General features: G+C 40.0%; 1 protein-coding gene across 4 annotated transcripts in view; it reads left to right on the top strand.

The window, feature by feature from the left end:
* The first annotated feature begins 6119 nt into the window (after positions 1 to 6119).
* Positions 6120 to 22095, top strand: part of Rab11fip2 (RAB11 family interacting protein 2 (class I)) — a 50155-nt gene continuing 34179 nt past the window's right edge. The window contains exons 1-4 of one of the 4 annotated variants that reach the window (XM_011247388.3): positions 7045 to 7128; positions 10523 to 10619; positions 12346 to 12788; positions 13702 to 14170. In XM_011247388.3, the coding sequence (XP_011245690.1) occupies positions 10579 to 10619; positions 12346 to 12788; positions 13702 to 14170 (953 nt within the window). In that variant the 5' untranslated portion in view covers positions 7045 to 7128; positions 10523 to 10578. Of the gene's footprint in view, positions 7129 to 10522; positions 10620 to 12345; positions 12789 to 13701; positions 14171 to 22095 lie in introns of all 4 variants that reach the window. The other 3 variants (XM_011247386.3, NM_001164367.1, NM_001033172.3) reach the window with 3 other exon arrangements.

The raw sequence follows: 22095 nt of genomic DNA, 5'->3' as shown, positions 1-22095 counted from the left end.
CCTTTCCTTTTCTGAGGATCTAAGTGTTGCTCACCTCGCACTTGCCTGAAACCAGAAGGTCACAAGAGACTGCCAATTACTAGGAATGAGAAAGGCATAGATGGTGAAAGCTGTTATCAACTCATTACCAGCCTTATAACCACATGAGCTTGTTACGGCATGTGTTTCCAAGAAGTCACTGGGTTTGCCCTCCCAGAATAAATTTAAATTTAGCCTCGTTTTATAGTGTTTTCTTTGGTTTTGCAACAGACATCAGTTTCAGCTCATCACAGAGATTTATCTCCATATCCGCTGAATTATTTTTTCTTCTGTAAGTGCCTTCCCTTATAAGATTGAGTAGGCTTTGATATAGTTTGAATGATGGCAATCTAGGATTTTCTTGCTTTTTAAATCTGTTCAACTTGTATCATTTTAAGCAAACATTGACGCTTGAAGAAAATGTGTGAATACTAATGCATACATACTTAATAGATACAAACCTGAACCGTGATAAAATTTCATAGTTAATAAATTCTTTTTGTTTATAAAAGACTTTTCCATCTGGCACTGTTCTCAGCTCTGTAACACATGTTTAATGCTGATTGAGGTGATGGATCTGCTTTGATCTCCTGAATGAAAACCCAACAGTTGTCTACAAAAGAGGGCCGGTTAGCATTTCATCTTTTTTTTTTTTTTTTTTTTTTTTTTTTTTGTCACGGGAGTAAAAATGGTTAGTGAAGGCCTGGATGGCTCTTTTTCCACAGATAATGTCCATTAATACCCTTGAGTCTCTCTGCCATTTATGGACAACAAACACCATGGATTGCCGCTTTCTGAGGGTTGCAAATCAGTCACTTATCTTTGTCTTTGTGCTCACACTAAAGCAGAGTTAGGCCCTGGCATCACATCGAGGATGCTCAGGTAATGTTTACAGCCAATTGAGGTACAAGAGTTGTTGAAAAGGCATGGAGAGCCTGCTTTCCAAGTGCACTGTTACATCTTGAGATAAACAACACTGCAGACGGTCTTGTGCTTAACCTTAGCTCTCCAGGCGGCTGTGATCCTTCTGATCGATACAAAATGACTGTAGTGGAAGTTTTCGATGGTCCTTTTCCATATTACAGTTAATATGTGCTTCAAAGGTGATAAGTTCATGCCCTAAGCTGAAATATGTTTGTTTTCAAATATTCAGATGGACTAGGTCATTGTTCAGCTTAGTTGAACATTGCTTCAGAAGAGATGGTTTAAAATCTGGCCTTGGGACAAGAAAAGTTTGACTCAAAATAACATCTCTCCATCCTTGGATTTGCATAAAAAATCATAAAATAAAAGAAATAAGATGAAACAAAACAAATGCATTTAAAGATTCAGTAAATAGAAATGCAGACACAACCTATTGGGTGAGAAACAAAGACATCATATATTTTTGAGAGTAGCCTGACAGTTAAATATTCTCCAGACTAACTCAGAGTCTAGAAATATTATACATTCCATGCAGATCTTTAAATTTTTTTTTTACAAAGCACAAGGACAAATAAACCAATGTTTTCAAATTTGTGTGTGTGTTCGTGTGTGTGTGTGCACTTATGTGCTGTACATGTGGAGGCCAGAGGACAACTTTATGAAGTTGGCTCTTTCCTGTCACCGTTATTAGGTTCCAGGGATTGATCTTAGCTCATCCGGCATGCACAGCAACTGCTTTACTCACTGAGCCTCCTTGCCAGTGAGGACAGTGGGTTAAAGTCGCTTTAATAATAATAATCATTCAGTAATAACCGAGATTCCAATCATTGCTGACCTCTATCTAAACCAAGTGAGAGGTAACACTGGGAAGACTGAACACTTTAAGATGAGTCATCACGGGACAGCTGAGATTAGAGGAGAGAGAACTTAAGAGCAACAATTCTTACTTTTCAGAAAGCAGGACTTTGAGAATCCTGAGATTAGAAGGTGCTTTCAAAGCTTAGGTGGAATTTTTTCTTTGCTTGTTTTAAAAACAAAAAAACAAAAAAAAACCAGGTCTACCTACAGCTTGTGGGTTTGTAGAACCAGGTGTATGACTCAGCTCTTCTGATTGGTTGGCCTATGGGCTTTTAATCGTCACTCACAAAACTCATTCTTATTAAAGAAGAGGTATTAGGGGCAAGTATGATGGGAAGATGGCAGAGGTGTCTGTCCACAAGACAGATGATCTAATTCATTCCCCAGGACCCATGTGGAGGAAGAAGAGAATCAGCTCTTGCAAGTTGTCCTCTGACCTCCACTTGGGTGCTGTGGTATTTTTCCCATCTGATAACTAATTAAATAACTAAATGAATATATTTTCAAAAGAGAGGTATTATTACAAAAAAAACCCCTACTCTCTGTGCATGCTCATAAGGAGACAATTTGTACATCTACAAACCGTTGTTTATGATAGCTAAAAATTGGAAACAATTTCAATGTTCCTTGGAAGGACAAAAGATCAAATGGGGTTTATTCATCTTGTCCAATACCATATAGCAGTTGTCATGAATACATTCCTGTTATATGAATTCATATGCATCTATTTGGTTGAGGGAACAAAGGTTGTCTGACATAATATTATGAGACCATAATCAAGAAATGGAAAATCTTTTACATGAAACGTCCTTATGTGCAAATGTGTGCTCTGCTTCACAATTTCTTGCCCTCCCCAGCATCTCTTCATAGTTCAAAGAAGCTGCCGATAACAGAAGTTATACTGATGGCTATAAGGGAACTGTTCAAGGCTTTTCAAGCCACTTGCCCTGTGTGTAATTTCTTCCAAATCTTGAGCTGTTTGGTGTCGATTTCCTCAAGAAGGGCCAATTAATTAGAGTTACATTTGCTTCCTTTCTCTGATCATTAATTGCTTTCATTTGGGGGAAGAGAATACACAGGACATCTTGAGATATATACATACATATATACATATCTATTCCTTCCAAATTAGGGGATCCATCATTAATAAATTACATAAAAAGGAAATCTGCTTTAGTATATTTTCTGTACCCAATTAGGTAATTAAAATGCAATTTGCTTCTTCGTGCTACAGTTGGACTAGTTGGAATCAGGACTGGGAGGAGATGCCCTGGTGTTTGTTAGGACAGACTCTGATTTTACAGATGGCTAAAAGAAGGAAATTTTCTTCCTAAAGATACATAGCCAGCAATACGCAAACATGGGATTCAGAGCCAGGCTTCTGGCCCAGGCTTTGTACGCTACATAACATATTGCCTCTCATGTATCACAGTCTAAGTCCTCACGACTCCACAGGACTGATTAATCAGTGCAGTGATGAAAATGAAACAAACAACCTCTCAAATCCCCGACACTAGTCCTTGCGAGTCCTTGTTAGGCTTCGATGTGCCAAATAATTTCTTACTTAAAGTAAAGCGCTCGCATTCAGTGAGTGTCTGTATCTGAAGTTTGAAGGTCTTAACAATACCCTGGAAAAGGTTTTTGCTTCTCTTTAGCGTCTCCATCTCCATCTGGAAAACAATTAACACACCACCCATTACATAATGCATGCTAAAGCATTAACACGCTGGACCCAGTGGACTATTTAAATACTGAGTGTTCATAATTGTCCTACAGGAGAGCCACAAGATGCGAGCTTAGAGATGTGGATGTTCAATGGGAAAGCCTTCCAACGTGCTAGGAATAAACTCCCTTGTGGAGCTGTCTTGAAAGGCGCAGTACCTGCTGTTTTCATCCATGGAATCTTGTGAGCTGTGCATGTGGTGGACAATTGTGATCACTTTAACTTTCTGGTCAAATTTTTCTCACCGAATCAAGTGTTTACAATATAAAATCAGAATTCTCAACCTTTTCCTCCTCTAAAATATGTCCTTTACCCCCACTGCCTTGTTTTTAGAATTGCATTAAAGATTTCTGGACATATCATTACTAATAACAAAAAAGAAAAAGAAATTTAAAAATAAGTAGCTGTCTTCCATTTTGGGGTTTTCTGTATTCACTCATATGATCTTCCCAACTTTAAAAATAACTACACATACACTTTAAAAGTGGTAAAAATCATTTTTAAAACTTACAAAAACCTGAACACTTTAGTAGAGCACTTTGATCTCAGGTCTTATATAAATATTATTTTTTCATATGAGCCAATCATATTCTTGGCTTAGCCGACATGCTTTTATATTCTGAATGTAGTGATGCAATAAAAAGGAATCACTCTAGGAAATTGCTTCTTTTTTATAATGCAATTCTAGACTTTCTTTGGCTCTTATGGTTTGTGTGTTCATTTGGTTCCCATGAGCAAAAAGATGCTATTTTCTTATTCAGACTTAAAACTATTATGTCACGAATTCCTATCTTGCTACTCAGCAATATTAAACAATTTTGGCTCTAGCTAAGTTTTGAAAAAACTCAAATGTAGGTGTGATAAAAGAGAGGACAATATCAATTGTCAGTGCTTGAATTTAGAGCATTTTCTGCATTGTGTTGGAGCCTGTTATTGCGTTGCTGTGGACTGCTGTAGCCAACTTCCACCCTAGAAATGGCTGCATTTCAACAATGAGGGGAATGATACTTGTAAACAAGTTTATAACCATTAATAAAGCTTAGCAAACACTGTAAGTGCTTTAAAAACACAATCCATTATTATAATTGCCTATTGTTTAATTACAACCTCTAATAGAAATGTGAAACCTTTGAAATGCAGTTTATAAAACTAGGCTTAAATTGGATGTCAAAACACTTATTTTGTTTCTCTACAAGTTTCAGGTGTCATATTATTTCTCTCTAGAGATGCTGGTGAAATTCCACCACTGACTGCTCCAATGTACTCTTTACAAATCCCTGAAAATATTTTTTCTTTAGAGTTGACAACTGCCCGCTCTGGGATCCAGATGCTATGTGCACAGTGAGATGATTTTGTTCTGCTTTGCACACATGGCCTTTTCAAACACTGTCTCCCCGGGATGGAAACTCAGCTCTCCCCGGGATGGAAACTCAGCTTGTATAACAGAAGTTCTAAAACTTGCCCGATAATAATAAACCCAATACCTTACAGTTTATGACCATTTTAAGTTGGATAAAGCACATTCCTATCTATCATATTTATTCTCAAAATTAGTCCCATAAAGGGAGAAAAGCATTTAGTCAGTCAACAGATTGGTTAGCATGTCTGTTTAATGCTTAGTTCTCTAAAGTCCTTCAGGGATGTCTAATCTTTTGACATTGCTTGGAGAGCTGTTGTCTGTCTGCAAAGTTCTCCCTGAAGAAAAGCACAATGCAGTTAAATACTCTCATAGCATTTAAGGTTGGGTTTGGCCTCATTCATAGCTATTGTTGGCCGCAGGTTGGATGTGCTGCCAGGAAGTGCAGTCCAAAGAGCTTCAGAATTTTCCTAGGCAGACATGGACAGAAATAAAGTCAACAGAGGTAGTATGCATCTCCTGAGACTGAAAAGCAGAGACAGTACTCCTGTCCTCTCTGGCCATGAAGTTGGGGTTTGGATTCCTGGAGGACTTGACAGTGAGCGCTCAGGGAATGCTTTTGACTTGGACGCCATACACACAACTTAGAAAGGGGGAAAAAAGACTAAATAGTTCCGTAGAATTATGGTGGCAGGCATGGGGGCCTGGTCTTCTGACGCCATCCCAAAGCGTCTATGATCTTTATTAAGCAAGGGAATCTTTATTAAGCAAGAGAATCTTTATTAAGCTTTGGAATCTATCTGCATCCTTTGCTTTTGGTCTGTGCTCAGGAGGAGGTCCCTTTAGTCAGTTGAAGGTTTCCTCTTCAAGACGATGGAGAACGGTTGGACGAAGTCTGAACTGTCACTCAAGAAGAACTACCACCATTAAAGGACACCAGCGCCCAGCTAGGACTGAACACACAGCTGGAACAGATTTCTGCCTTCCAAGATGGAAACCGGTTCTCTCCCAATAGCGGGCGGTGTATAGGGCCCAGTGCCGCCTCCCAGAACCCCTTGTCGGCCTCTGCGGGCTCACAGTTCCCCAGCCCGCTGCAACCGACAGGTTGGAACCTCAGCACCCACCGTCCAGCGCGCGCATCCCAGCCTCCGCGTCCCGCACCGCGCGCCCCGTCGTCAAGGCAACCAGGGAGGCGCTGACCCCCAACCCCGCCCGGCCCCGCCCCTCGCGCAGCCCCACTCAACATGGAGACGGCCAACCCGGAAGTGGCGCGGCCGCCGCGCGCCGGGCGCTAGGAGCCGCGGGTTGCTGGCCAGGCCTCACCCGGTGACACCGCCCGGCCTCGGTTTGCCACCCGCGCTCCGCGTCCCTCCGACACCGGTCCAGGTCGGCCGCTTCCGCCCCGCTCGCCCAGGCCTGCGCCACTCTTGGGGGGGAGGAGCCGAGGCGAGGCCGCGCGGGCGGGCGGAGGGAGCCAGGCCCCACGGCCGTCGACGGTTCGTATCAGCCGGGTCGGAGGAGGAGCCGGGCCGCGCGGGGCGGAGGCCGGGCCCTAGGGGCGCAGGTTTCAGGATAGCGGCGAAGCGGGGCGCGGGGCTGCGCGCGGAGGCCCGGAAGGCGCGGAGGTGATGTGGGCCCCTGTGCTTCTACGGAAGAAAGGGACCCCAGCAGCGGCGGCGGCCTCCCTACCGGTCCTCCTGACAGCAGCCCTTAGGGACCTCGCGGCAGCCCTGACTGCCCAGCTCACTGAAGTGCTCTTAAGGATGCAGTGATCAGGGTACGGGGCTCTCCCCGCGGGAGGGGCTCTGCCTGCGCTTCTGAACTCTGCGCAGAGAAAACAAAACAACAACAACAAAAAACAAAACCGAAAAACAAAACAAAACAAAAAACCCAGAATGATGCTGTCTGAGCAAGCCCAAAAGTGGTTTCCAACCCACGTGCAGGTCACAGTGCTCCAAGCTAAAGATCTGAAGCCAAAAGGCAAAAGTGGTACCAATGACACATACACCATAATTCAGTTGGGCAAAGAGAAGTATTCTACATCTGTAGCAGAGAAAACCCTGGAGCCGGTCTGGAAGGAGGAGGCCTCCTTTGAGCTGCCTGGGTTGCTCATGCAGGGTAGTCCGGAGAAATACATTCTTTTTCTTATAGTGATGCACAGGTCCCTGGTGGGACTGGATAAGTTTTTAGGGCAGGTGGCAATCAATCTCAATGACATCTTTGAGGACAAACAAAGAAGGAAAACAGAGTAAGTTATATAATTTATTTTGAATTTTGGGTACTTAAAGATATATGGATTTACTGTTCTTGAACATAGTATATTTGAGGCATTGGTCTTTGGGATTGAAATAGGATCCAGTATTAAGCACTTCTCTTTGCATGACTTTGAAGGGAAATAGCCTTTACTCTGATTTTTTTTTTAATGGAGTGATTAGTAAACCATTTTTTTTTCTCATTTCTGTGTGAGGTTAAGAGCTCTTAGTGGAATATTTTGCACTGGGTTTTAATACTTTTTATAAGAGGCCTAGAGCATGAACTAGAAAACCAGAAAATTAAATATATGCGTACCATTAGGTCTATGTTTGTTGAGCACTGTTAAAAAAATAAATTACTAGTAAAGGGTGTCAAAAGATAAGTTACTAGGTTTAGAACTCTTTATTTCAGCATTGGAAACAGTTGGCCTTATTTTTGCTCCACCAGTTTTCAGGGTCAGTACTTCTTGATAGGGTAGAAAGTTGTTAAAAGAACAAAAGTTTTGGAAGTCTGCACAGACATCTTCAGTCTTGAGCCCACTGACATTTTCCCTTTGAATTTACAGTATAGTGGAGCTATTGTTTACTGAAGAATTAGTTCAGCAAAGCTGTTGTGTAAGATCAGAGACAGTGATTACAGTCTTGTGATGCAGTGATTTAATGACTTCTTCGATGAAAACATGGCTTTTGAAATTGAACTTTCTAGCCTAAGTTAGATATACTTAATTTAAGAAATCAAAATTCAAATCAACACTAGGATGTTATGTGCTAAGTTGAAACAAGTAGCATCTTTGGAAAGGTAGGTCTGCTGTCCTGCTTTTAGCTTACATGCTTGTACACGCTTACCTTACACGCAGAGCTTGTAATGGGCCTGAAGGCTCATTGAGATGGCTGGAGTTTGTGAAAAGAGGGCTGAGGGAACTCATCAGAGGACTGCACTTTTCCCAAGTAGCTTAAAAAAAAAAAAGAACAAAACCCAGTCCTGATGCATGTTCATCTACCTACCCTTTAGAGCACTATTTTTGCAATGATAACTTTAAGCTCACATTAATTTCTTACAAGTATAGTGATCTTTTATCTGTCTTTATTTCCTTTGTAAAACCTGCCAGCAAACTTCATTTAATAAGAATTGTTTTTGTTTTGAATAAAGTCTTTACCTAAGATTTAGTGTATGTAAGAAAAAATACTAGAAATGCAAGAAGAAAAAAAATAGGTAAATATTCAATGAGGATGGGGGGAGGAGAAGAAGTTTAAGTTGTATATTTAATGATTTTTAAATTTCCTGATACTTAATAGCATGTTATTTCTTCTGAGGGATTCTTCATCAGATTTAAAATGAAAAAATGAATAATAACCAAATAATTTGTCCCAAATTGTCACTATGAAATGATCTAGTGTATACCCTTTAAAGTGTTTTGACTGTGAGGTTTTGAGCATCTACAGTTTCAAAATTTTTTGCCGTGCTTTAAAAAGTGCTTTTAATATTAATGGTAATATACTGCAGACCACTCGAACGTAAATTCCCAAATTTAAGTAGGCCCAAGTGTAGATCCAAAGATGCTGAGAACGAAGTAGCCCTTTAAAAATTTCTTGTTTTATTTCCGCCTTTGGCAGCTTTGCAGTTACAATAAACTAGACCATGAACAATACTCTAACAGTGTAGTCTGTCTATAAAATCAAGGACAGCTTTTGGAAGGGAGATGCTTTGAAATGCTATCAACAGGGTTTGCGATGTTACTGCACACAAAGAGATTTTCATGTTATTAAACCCTTATTGTTTTGTGCGGGTGACTAAATGGGAACTGTGTATTTGATGAGGTATCTTTATTGGTAATATTTCTAGATTTTTAATATATTTAATAGCTTCCTTTTTCCAACCCAGCTGCACATGTGGCACAGTAAGAGACAGACTTGAGCCACCAGTGTATTAAAAGAAAGGTATTTAATATGCTGCGCATTGCTAGCCCTTGTCAGCATATTCCCAAGTGTTTTTTGGAAAAGTGGAATGAGTGATGAAGGCTACCAGCTGATTGAGATGTCCTACGAAACTGCTGGGTGTGAAGCTTTGTATTTTTGACAGTGAAAACGACAAGTGTTTACATCAAGTTGTGTCATAAGAGGCAAAAAGTATCATGCTTAAAACTATTATTTTAACCTATTTTCTACTTTGAATATATGTGTGTGTGTGTGTGTGTGTGTGTGTAATATATATAATTTTATTATTTCTTTTTAAAGGAGGGGTTTGGGGAGGCCCCAAGCCAAATCCTTTGAGCACAAAGAGAACTTTTGCATTAGCCTTCTTTAATAGATGTCTGGGTTGGTTCTGGCATGAGATTTAAGCAAATAACACAGTGTTTAATAATAGAATGGGAAAATCATTGATGCTGTTATGTAATATCCATTGATTTTGTTTTAACAATCCAAATAGGTGATGTTCTTTTTCTTTCAATGCTCTCAAAAATTAATAATAGAGAATCTAGACTTAGATGAGACTCACACATATATAGATGTGTTTGTGTGTCTGTGTGCGCGCGCGTGCGCACACACGTGTGTATTGCACCTGCCTCCTGGCCTCTGGCCTCCTTATTGCCAGGCTTGTCCCATTTCTGACCACACAGCACCAATTGCTTGGGAATCATTCCCACATGTGTGGTAGTTTGGACATGGACCTGTGCCCACTGAAAATTGAACAGAAGCCATATACCATTTCAGCCTAGCACTCCAGAGGTGGAAAGGAATCGGCATTAATCCAACAACTCCCAAGTGCTGTGTCTTCATTTGTCCCTTTGAAGCCTGGGAAAACAAACACTATTTCAGGATTCTTGATGTTCTCATTAAGATCGGTTTCAAAACAGAACAGCTAAAGTTACTTGTCAGGCTACTCTATAAATCAGTGTGTTTATCAGAGTTCTTTGCAGGATTTTGTTTTGGTTGTTGTTTTTATGGGGGAGGGGAGGAAAATTAATATTTTTTACACTTTGATTCAAATGTATTGTTGCTTTATTCTTTAAAGCTTGCATAGGTGTTCAGGGTTTCCTACTAAAACTAAAATGTTACAGAGCACTCATGTTTGGAGCTGAATCTTGCTGATTTTATGAAGATGGTTTAGAAATAAAGAAGTGAGTTTTTAGTGTAAAACACTCTGTCCTAAAGGAGTTTGTGCTCTCTCTTCACCTCCACCTCTCCCTCTCCCACTCCCTCTCCCTCTCCCTCTCTCTCTCCCTTTCCCCCAACCCCCTCTCTGAGAGAAGGAGAGGAGAGTGTGGACTCCCCTTTCTACCTCCGTGCTTTCTGGTTAAATACAGAGTTCTGTAATGTGTGGCAGCCATGTGGCCAACCTTATTAACACATGTGCTTCATGAGTAAGGAAGAGTTTCTATTTCCCTGCAGATGTTTCTCATCAGCTTTAGATGTTTTCCTCATTGGCTCCCATCTGACTTGGGGAAATGGCTTGCCTTCTCCTTGCCTCAGTTTCTTCATCACCAAAGTAAGAGTGTTGACGACATAATTCATGGGTTCTTATTTCAAATACTAAATTTTGGCCATCTTCACCCAGATCCATTTTGGGATATATTTTCTTCCAATTGGCTTTTATCAAGTTGTTATAAACTCTACATATCCTTTTTTTATTGTTGTTGCTTGTTCGGGGAGGCATGTGAATTTATACAAAGAGCGTTTGCTTATTTTCCATATAGATTTTTGAGTATTTCTCAGGTATCACCCATCAGAAGTATCTCTCAGGCCATTGAAAATGGCTGTTTCCCAAATCCCTAAGTTGATGCTGAGGTGTTTGGCTTTGTGTCACTTGGAGGTGTTCTGAGAACTCATGTTTTTATTGTTTGCTGGTCTCCATTCCACAGTTCATGACTGTCATTTCTTACTTGTAAGCCTGGTTAGATTTATCTCCTAACTTTTTCTTAGTCTAGGGTCATAAAATATTCATTCTCTGATAAAATATTCTGTGGTAAGAAAATGCTTGTTTTGGCATCAGTATGATATTTCTTAATTGATCGAATCATTTCAGTTTATCAAAGAAACATGCCACCATCATGGGGCTGATATAGATTGTGCACCAGCTGTCTGTCTCTCTTGTATGCCCCTCCTTCACTTGATGTATAGTAAATCTTTTAGCTATCCTGTTGGCAAACAAAAAGAAGTGATATAAAATCTGGTCAGAGTTGACCTGAGGCTAAGATAACTCTCTACACTAGAGAGACTAGATCTGTATTTAAATAACAGCATGTCTCCATAACAGGCCTCAGACCCCATCACTTTCACTCAGATGTGAAAGCATTGTGGCTGCATGCTGCAGGTGTGGGTTGTTTCTCCTGTAGAGTAACTACCTGTGGCATCATCAACTAGAGAATTTCATGTGGATAAAAATACTGTAAGCAAAACCAAAACAAGCCCTGCTTCTTATATAGTTCACTTAAAAATTGGCAGCATGATGCAAGAAGTGCCTGAAAGCTGGGATCTGGTTTTGTTTGTAAAGTCCTTTTTATTTCACAGTCAATAGCTTTCTGTCAGGAATCACTTGAGCTTTTTATTCTTTGAAAACTTCACAAGATTTATTGTTTATCGCTTCTTACATTTTACTAATTTTACATAGTCAGGAAAAGGGTTAGATCCATTTTATATAAACATAAGTAACGGTACTTATTTAACAAACTATGTACTATCCTCATTAATAAAATTAATAAAATAATAAAGTTCTTTTATTACTTATATAAATTATATTTTTGGATAGGGACTAAATATTTTGTTCAAATGTCATCATTATTTGTCATTTTATGGTACTCAGAAATAATTAGAAGTAATGAATTATTTTCAAAGTTTCTGGCTCAGTATCTTTGAATGTTAAGCATGTCCTTAGGCCATTAGTAACACTTGTCCTATATAGAAGCATAATTAGCTATTGTTGATAAGAATTTTTGATGATGAATTTTGAATTATGAGGGGAAGGTTTATCTAAAATGCTTCCCATCCCCTCCACAGACTCACGCCTGTGGTGTGTGTCACTCTGCAGAAATCAGACCATTTGTTGGCTTGATTTGCTTTCTTTTTAAACAGCGAGTAAAACTAGAAACCTATAGCTGACTGGTTTTCATTCAGTTTGTAGACAGATGTGTGGTCACTTTACTTAAATGCTGCCTGGATATAATGCTCACTGCCATCATTACTTGTTACAACCAACTTTTTTTCTTCTTTTTAAGGTGGTTTAGATTAGAATCCAAACAAGGAAAAAGAATAAAAAACAGGGGTGAGATAAAGGTCAATATTCAATTTATGAGGAACAACATGACAGCAAGCATGTTTGACTTGTCAATGAAGGACAAGACGAGATCACCTTTTGCAAAATTAAAAGATAAGATGAAAGGGAGGAAAAGCGACGGGGTGTTTTCTGATACGTCCTCTGCCATCGTTCCGAGCACTCACATGCCTGATGCCAATCCTGAGTTTTCAAGTGGTGAAATGCAGATGAAATCCAAACCAAAAAAGCCTTTTCTTTTGGGTCCTCAGCGGCTCTCTTCTGCCCATTCGATGTCTGATTTAACTGGGTCCCACTTATCTTCTGAGAAGCTGAAGTCCAGCACTGTGGGTCCAACACATCTTCTCAGTCGCCAGATAGATTCCTTTGGAGTTGTTCCAGAAAGTGGTAAGTGGTGCCATATTTCCTTTCTTCCTCTCTCCTATTTTATGTAGTGTAACTTCTAAAGATAGAAAATGAAAAGTAGTGTTTCTAAAGCCAGTCATTGATTGTTTGAGTACCTCCCAACACCTAATTGATAGATTCACCGGAGACATGCTTGCTTGTATCTATATTTTTGTTGTATGTGGTAGAGAAATGAATCCTAGCCTTCTTTTGTGGCCTGGCCTCTTTTTTCTGTTATCATTTCTCCATTTCAAAAGCTTGCAGCGGGAAATGTTTGGCAAAGTGCTTGCCTTGAAAGCATGAGGATCTGAGGAGTTCCTTAGACACCCAAATGCACACTGAGACAGTAAGGCAGGAATGGAGGAGGTAGAGACAGGTGCATGTCCGGGGCTCCCTGGCCAGTCAGCCAAGACCACTTGGGAAATTCCATACCAGTAAGAGATTTTGTCTCAAAACCAAGATGGGTAGTTCTTGAGGAATGACAGTGTTGGTTGACCTCTGGCCTCCACGCATATCCATGGACACACCAAAGAGGAAAAAGAGCCTGTAGCATATATTCCATTCCATACAAGTGTTTCTAGAAAAATTTCTATATTCAGAGGAAACAAAATTGGATTCTAATGGTGGAAAAGTTTAAGACTTTTCAGTATGATTGTGAGAGCAGGCCCTTTGGATGGATTTTACACTTTTCTCATGTGATCGGTTCTGAGCCAAAGAAGATAGTAATATAATTGTCTAAAAATATAGTATCATAGCACATCTACTTATAATACCCCTTACCTAATTTTAAGATTGTTTTGATTATTTTGAGGGTTGATATCTTGTTAATTGCTCTCATTCTGAAGCAGCAGAATGTATCAGATAGTGTAACAGCATATGTCACCCATCACCTACTAATGGGAAAAAATGTTTGTAGGAAGTCTCAAGTCTCCACACAGACGAACACTAAGCTTTGATACTTCTAAATTGAACCAACCTGGCAGCATTGTGGATGAAGGTGAACACTCTTTTGGAAGACAGAGTGACCCATTTACAAATGTGACTGCTTCATTACCCCAAAAATTTGCAACACTGCCAAGGAAGAAGAATCCATTTGAAGAAAGCAGTGAGCCATGGGACAGCAGCATGAATTTATTCTCAAAACCAATTGAAGTCAGGAAAGAAAGTAAGAGAGAGAAAAGGGAGAAGGTGAGCCTCTTTGAAAGAGTGACTGGCAAGAGAGATAGCAGGAGACCTGACAAGCTGAACAATGGTGGATCTGATAGCCCATGTGACTTGAAATCACCTAGTGCTTTTAGTGAAAACCGGCAGGACTATTTTGAATATGAGTCAACTAACCCGTTTACAGCAAAATTCAGGGCTTCAACTATAATGCCATCTTCAAGGTAAGCTCACCAGGAGGAACATGTGCCGTTTGGGGGACCTTGTACTTGAAAATAATAAGTATTCCTTTTAGATGCATGAATATTTTATATTCTTTTTATTTACTTATTTATTTTTACCTTTAAAAAAAAAACTATCCATCATAGATCTAAACATTGTTGTTTGCATGTGTCCTTGGAATTGAATGTTTTACCTTGGAAGAGCAAAGACTTTTTCCTTTCTACCTCAGTCTGCTCCTACCTATGGGAGCCAGAAACCTACCATAGTTCTTGGAGAAAACAGCATGGTATTTGATGAGACCCAGTAAAAGTGAATAGACCATGGGCATGAATTCAATCCAGAAGTATATTTCTAGGTGCTTCCCAGGGATTAAATCACGGGCTGTCAGGAGAGCGCCAGTGAGCCAGAAGCAGTCAGCATGGTGCTATTTAGCAAATGCTGAAGTACTAATGTTGTCATAAAAGATGTTAACTGTCTTTATTAGATGGCTGATCAGAAATATCTTTTATTCATGAATACATGAATGTCTTCTTGAATCCAGGGACCCTTGGGGGTACTGTCTGTACCCTAACCAGAGCCCTGGGTGACAAGTAGCCATGGGTACAATCAGCTGATGAAAGTTAGAGTTTTAAAGCTTTGGGTCCTTCTGTGTACATGGCTGCTTACTTCACAGCATTAAAGTCAGAGGTTCTGCAGTTCTGAGTGATAGAGGACCTGCTTAAGGAACCTCAAGCAAAGATGAAGATGACCATGAAGTTTTTAAGTAATTGTAGAGAAATACAGTAGAGGCTGAGTGTCCTGTGTAATATACAGACCTGAGTGGGAATCCTGACTGTGGAGTACTGTGACCTCTCTAGACCTCAGCATCTACATCTCTGAAGCAAAGAGGATATATGTAGTTTGTAGGATGTAGTGAGGCTAAGTAACACACACATGAAACACACAGTACAAAGCCAGGTACCAAGCGGGGATCGAATAGATGGTCACTGCTTCAGGCTGAGTATCCTTCACTTGGAACCCGATCCACTTTTATGTAGAAGTAGAATGACAGTTTAACGCTTTCATCGTGGGTAGAACCTTGAGCTTCAGATTTGGAATTTTTCAGATTTGTAATTTTTACATGGAAAGTCAATGCTGATATTCTAAAATTCTAAAACCAAACTGAACCACTTTGGGTCCCAGAAATACTGGGTAAGGGACAGGTGACCAATTGATGTCTTATATATCCTTTTCTTTAAAATTGGGGCTTTTTGTTTTGTCCCAGTACTTACAGAAGACGGAGCATTAACAGCCACTTGGGTACGCTTTTCTCTTAGACCTCTCCATCATGAATGCAATGCCCACCCTTGAATGTATATCTTCTATGCTATGTTAAAAAATGCTCTTAAAATTTCCAGAGGGAAGTGCTCATTTTCTGTTTGTTTTCTTTATTATTAGATGGGAATTTGCTGTAGTTTTAGAAAAAAAATTCATTCAGTTTTATCTATAGACTATACTTCAGAGAAATAAATTTTTATTTTGTGCTTTCCTGACACAGAGATACTTCTTCATGTGTCTCTACTTCATCAACTCTTAAGTACAAGCTAAATAAGAGTGTGCCCCTCCCTTTCTGAACACTTATTTTTTTGCAGAGATTACTGAAAACAAGTGTTCAAGGTAACTTAGAGATTGGCTAAACTAGGTAATTTTAGAGTCAGTGAAAAGCAGGAAAAAAAAGGGAACTAGTTTTAAAATAATACAATACAAATAATATGAAAAGTAACTGTCCTCAAGCTGTGGCCTCTGTGGCTTTAACAGGGAGACGGCCTGCACTAGATTTCAGCTTCATTTTGTTCCACTTTAATATTAACACTACTATCAAAATCAAGGTTGTATTATAAATCCTATGGTTACAAGTATATAAGAAAAAAATTCTTTTAGAACTTAAGACTTTTTCTTTGTATTTATGAAGCTCCAGGTATGGGGACAGAAAGTGCATTCCTGGAAGTTTCTGTCACAAGTCATCTTTCTGGTAAACTAGAACATTTGTAGTTAATGGGTGTCTCCAGTTAAGGCGTAGAACAGAATTTTTTCCCAGTATGTTAAGTAAAACCTACTTAGAGAGCTCCTGAACTCTTGTGACCCATGGTTTTGAGACTACTGTGTCAACTTAAAGCACAGTCCATTGCCAAGAAGCTGGTGTGTGAACTGACACGCCTGTGATTGCAGGAGCACAGGAACCATGTCTGTCCTCTAAGTAACTAAGCATGCCACTAGAACTGGAGAATTTTCTTTATATTCCTCTATTTTCTGTCACTAAGAACATAATTTTTAGAAGTTAAAGTTTTTAGTGTTTGTATATGTAACATCTGCCCAAGGAAAAGGCACATTGGAAACTACAAAATACACTTTATTTTGCATCTTGGAGTCATTCCTATAGTCTTGTGGGAAACTGATGAGGAAATTAGTCAGGCTGCCTGCATCAGCAGGATGCATGGCTCCTCTCTGAGGTTCACTCTAACAGTATTCTTCCTGCTGACCTGCTCTGCTTCCTTGAAGCCTTTCCCACTCTGCTAGAGAGTCGTGGCTTCCCAAGCTCAGTGTGCTTTCTGATACAGTCTAATCCTCTGAAGGAGCATGCATTGTGCACCAGCAGCTTAGTTACCTTTTCCTTCCACCGTCATGAGTAATTTCATTCATCTTTTTGACCTTAATCTCCTGCATGCTTTTTGAAAGGCAGACCACATTAAAGATTTTGAACATAAACAAGATAACAATGTTCTTCTCATTATGCCTGTCTCCTGCTTTCAGCCCAGTGTTAACAGTGGAGATCTCCCTGATACACTGAAAATAGATCCAAGAAGGTTGATATGTACATTTTTATTTTAAAATCTGAGAGAGTGATCAGGTGAGTCAATATACACTTGTTAGCCAGCACTCAGGAGCTTGTGGCAGCCTGGGCAACTTTTAAGATCCTATTTCATAATTGAAAATGTTAAATAAATGAGCAAAGATGTACTTCATTGGTAAAGATGCTTGTCTAGTGTGTGCAAGTTTCCAGTACTAATTTAAAAAGCTGAGTTTTACACTGATATTTAAGATTTTGACATAAGCAGCCATTTCTAGTGTCTACATGGCAGGTAAGCTAGGTTATCAACTTGCAGTGACTCTAGGTCTCAATGGCTTCGTACAAGACCTCATTGAGAGGGGAGCAGAGTAAATAGGTGCTCAGCCTCACACAGTTTCTCTGGAACCAGGCCTTTTCCTCCTTGCACTGGCACCACTGTTATTTCACACAGGGAGAGGTGAGGATCATCTGGCATAGATCGATTGTTACGTGCCAGGGCTGGAGTCATGTGTCTACATATGTCTCTTTGGCCAGAGTTCAATCAGGTTTCATCCTTACTGCAAACCGTTAAGAAATTTGGTTTAGTTGTGTGTGCTCAGAAGGAAACTGAGTTGGTTTGGCATACAGCATTGTGTAAGTGAAAGACACCAGTCGAGTGTCTCCTGACGCTCTGGACGCCACGTAGCGCTCGCTCTCTCGCGCTCTCTCTCTCTCTCTCTCTCTCTCTCTCTCTCTCTCTCTCTCTCTCTCTCTCTCTCTCTCTCTCTCGGTGTCCCACTGCTCCTGAGCATGAAACTATAGTTGGAACTCACATCGTTTATAGGAAAATGTCAGATGGTATTGTTTGTGCTTCAGAATTGTTCCTCTTGCCTTTTGTTGACAAAAGTCAGAGACAAGCATATATTTTATTATTTATCAACAGGCTCAAATACTAATTTGTGTTATGTCTTCTTAATTGTAAAGCAATGCTTTTTTGTACTGGCAGAATACCATTTTTTAGAAGCAGACATGCCTCCAGGGTTAGGATTTTTTTAAAAAGGCTATTTAGAATAATTGCTTTTAAAAAGCAGATTATAAATGATCTGAAGAGTGGAAATGGGCAGATGTATTCATCCCGTCAGTGCCGTTCAGAAAGCGTCTCACTGGGTGTTATAGGATGGGCTGGGTTTGAGCTTCTCTTTCTCTGAGTGTTCCAAGCATTGAGATTATACCTGACCACTTTCATAGCCTCCATTTTTCTGTGCTTTCTGTAGTAGAGCATGGAACTGTGGCTCAGGACAGAGCTGGTGTGAGCTGAACAGCACATTGGCTTCCTTCTCTGCTCTTGTGCTTGCCCCCATTGCCTCTTCCTCCATGCTTAGACAAGGGATTGTCCAAAGAGGCCTTATGGCTTGTTGACTGTTTCTTCAAATGACACTTGGTTGGATTACCACCATTCTCATCTTCAGGTGGATGTTTGGTTCTAGAATGAATAAGTTGAATAGTGTCAGCAACTCATGACCCACAGAGCCAATTTCTCCTCCATATTTTCCCCATATCCTCAAACTAAAGATTCTATTGCTTCAATCTCAGCCTCTTCATTGTGGGGTTACAGGTACTATACCAGACTTGATGTTTTCCAGAAATAGTGAGCTCACCTTCATACTGGCTGAGTGGAGATTAGCCTGGCTCTCAGAAGAGCAAGAAACCTGAAACAACCAGTTGGAAAGATAGATGCTCCCAGAACTAAGTGACTAAGGTGTTCCCATGTGGGTTAAAATACCTTTTGTTCAGTTGAAGAAAGCTCAAGTCAGAAATGCTTATGAAGTGTGGGTCCAGACAGCAACTCTGAATTAGACAGATTGTAAATGCTAAGGTTTGTCATATTTTAGCCTTTTCTTACTACCCAACTTCTCTTTTTGCTGAGGCTCCCTACTCATCTTGGGACATTTCATTAGTGAGTTTCTCTGCCTCTACCCAAGGTGCTGTAAACCATATGCCATCTTCCTTTACTGGGATCAGGCAGGAGGAAGTGTCAGAATACCAAGAACTCATGCTCTCTGTCGTAGAGTCCTGGTGTTTCCCTCCATTGGATTTGTTCTGATAGATAAGTTGGAATTGCCATCAGATGCTTGTGTCTGTTTGGTCAGCATTGGTTCCTATTTTGTTTTATTTTTAAGCTGTGGTTTGTTGGATCTCCCTTCAGATGAAGTATGAAGCTTTTCATCAGCATGCCTTGAAGAAAATCAGTGTTTCAAAACTCCCCATTGATGATTAGTTTGGTTTAAAACTTACTGATCTAAATTGTATCTCTGTAATCATACATAGTCAGTTTTTAACAACTGGGAGTCAAGAGTTAAGCTGATAAACACAGATTTAAATGGACCCCTAAGATAGATAACACAGCAGGGAAAACAGCTTGGCTAAAACAGACAATAGGAGATTCCCTATGTTGGCGTATGTAGGAAGCACCTGAGCTGTAGTGGGTGCTGAGGACAAGGCTGAGCTGTGACTGGTGTTTATGGTATATGGGTGAATTGTTGGCCATGGCAACAGTTGCAATGAGTGATTCAAAAAGCATGCTTAGTCCATTGAAGCAGTGGTGCGTATACCTCATGATGTGCGTTTTCCTAAGGAGGTCTGGAAAGTGTCATACCTCCATCCAGTTATGGAAAGTCTTTAACCACATGAAGAAAGTTAGTGTCTGTCTTGCTTAAATTCAAAATAAACCAGCAGACCTGCCTCTTTTCACATCCTAGGCAGGTGTTCTACCACAGAACGCTGTTCTCAGCCCCCTTTCTCCTTTTCGTTGTGAGACAGAGGAGTCTCACTAGGTTGCTCAGGGTGGCATTGAGCTCACTTCAGGCCAGGCTGGACCTTGAATTTATGGACCTATACCACCAGGATGGCACCTTGAGCTTTTAAAAACATTCATAATAAAAACTTCTTTCATGTGAAGAGCTGATGAAGTCAGAGCACAAGAAATAACTCAAGGCATTTTGTGTTTGTCTTGGAAACAGTGACTGGCACACAAAACATGTTTTCCTTCCTTTCTGCTTTATTGCAGCTCTGAGCACTAGGCAGCCCTTGATCTGTTGCTATACAGAAACTTGGTAGTGAGCTTTATGTTTTACTCCTAGGATCTTTTATTTTATTAGGTCACATATTTCACATGTATTTGGTCATCAAAGGTCCTTCTAGCCTTCCCTGTGTCTTCTAGCCTTCCTGTGATCTACCTAGCCAATAAGCTCAGACCAGATTTTTTTTAGGATAGTATAGAAATATTATCTAAGATGGAGACATATTTATCACTAATATTTTCCAGTTTCAGGTGATAGTATACCTTTTCCTTTTGAGGAACTAGTTATTTCCTGTTTATGATGGAGTCACATTAGTCTTAGGAACTACCAAAAATTAGTTACCCTGAATGTGTGCCTAATTCACACTGTCCAAAAATCACCATAAACTGTTGCATGTATCCCATTATCAGAAAGCTATAATATGCCTGTAAAAAGACAGTTAATGTAAGATTATATTTTTTTATTTGAAAAAAAAAACAATAGTAATCCTAAAAAAATAATCTTATTCCTAGTTGTTCCTAGTTGTTACATCTTCCTTTACAATGTCTTCTGTGGATGTATGTATGCGCGTGCATGTATGTGTGTGTGTGTGTGTGTGTGTGTGAGAGAGAGAGAGAGAGAGAGAGAGAGAGAGAGCATTGTAAATACTACTGTGCATAAGGTCTGTTTTGGTAGGAATATTTAGCATTTGTCATGTACATCTAAAGATGGCTTGCTATCTGTAGCTGAATACCTGCAGCCTCATTGATGAGATGGAGAATATAAACTTTTGGAGTCCTTAATCCATTAGTGGCCCGGGATTTGTAGGGGTTCCCATGTGATAGTGATTGGGAGGGAGAGTGTGGGTGTGGTTAGTTCCCACAGCACTGACTAGAACTTGTGTGTGACTCCCCAGAGACGACTTGAAACTTCTCTATCCTTCGTCATCCTAGACTCGTTATTATGGTCTCATTAATTGGTGCATCTCCCATTGGGTTAATTTGCAGATACCAGCCATGCCATTCTTTGCTAACTCACTAATGCAAATTGATATTTATGGTTTTTAAAATTGAAAGCAAAAAAGCTCTGTAACAAAAAGACAAACTTTGCTAAGTTTTTTTTTCTTTTTTGTTGTTTTTATTTTTGTAAGATGAGAGATTAAGAAATAAAGAGAGTATGTGTGAGAGAAAAGGAAGAAAACATACCTACCACAAACCCACAAAAACTACTGTAGGCTAATAAACTGATGTGAAAATTTCTCAATTTACAGCACTTGACAGGTGCTAAAAGAAAAGCATCTTTAATTTTAATGTGTTGTTAGGACCTCTTTAGAGAGACTGTACAAGTTATTAACAAGGTCCTCTGAGACAGGAGACGGGTAATTAACAAGACCTATCGAGATATAGTTTAGGTAATTAACGAGCTCTTAAGCACTGGACACAGGATAACACGTGGTGAGTCTGATAGTTAAAGAGAGCAGGTCGTTACGATATGACCAAATGCATGACAGAGCCTGTAAGTCCTCTGAAGCTCTCCAGGAGGAAAGTGTTACGGTTCTATTCCAGTGATCCCAGCATGCTAACTTTTATAAATCAGTACATAAGCTTTGGGGTTTAAGGTAACATCTGAGAGAATTATTTGTTTGTAAACAGGAAGTAGAAGGGCTTATGGATGCAGGTGGATGATGTGTGCTGATGTGGATTCTGAGCTGTGTAGTTAGAGGGAAATTCTTCAGAAGAACAGACTATGGATGCCTCAGTTACTTTAAACACCACCAGTGAAGCATGCTTTTCATTTGTGGCCTCTTGCCTAAAGCTGCCTATTCTAGATCATCTTGCTCCTCTGTTGACTTTACAATGTCAGACTTTTGGCCACAGAGGAGACTGCATTGGGGACATCCTAGCCAGGGTTCTTCATTCAACTCTCTGCCAATTTCACATTTGAGAGCTGACATTCCCAGTTGCAAAGACTTGGTTATTTCCTGTGTAACTTGGATATTACTGTCTCTAGTTTTGATTCAGAAAACTCCCAGTCAAGCATTTTCTTACAGTCCTGTTGTATT

Source organism: Mus musculus, chromosome 19 (genome assembly GCF_000001635.26).
Source record: "Mus musculus strain C57BL/6J chromosome 19, GRCm38.p6 C57BL/6J".
Classification (NCBI taxonomy): Eukaryota; Metazoa; Chordata; class Mammalia; order Rodentia; family Muridae; genus Mus; species Mus musculus.
Note: the sequence above shows the minus strand (reverse complement) of the source record. Positions and strands in the feature narration are given on the sequence as shown.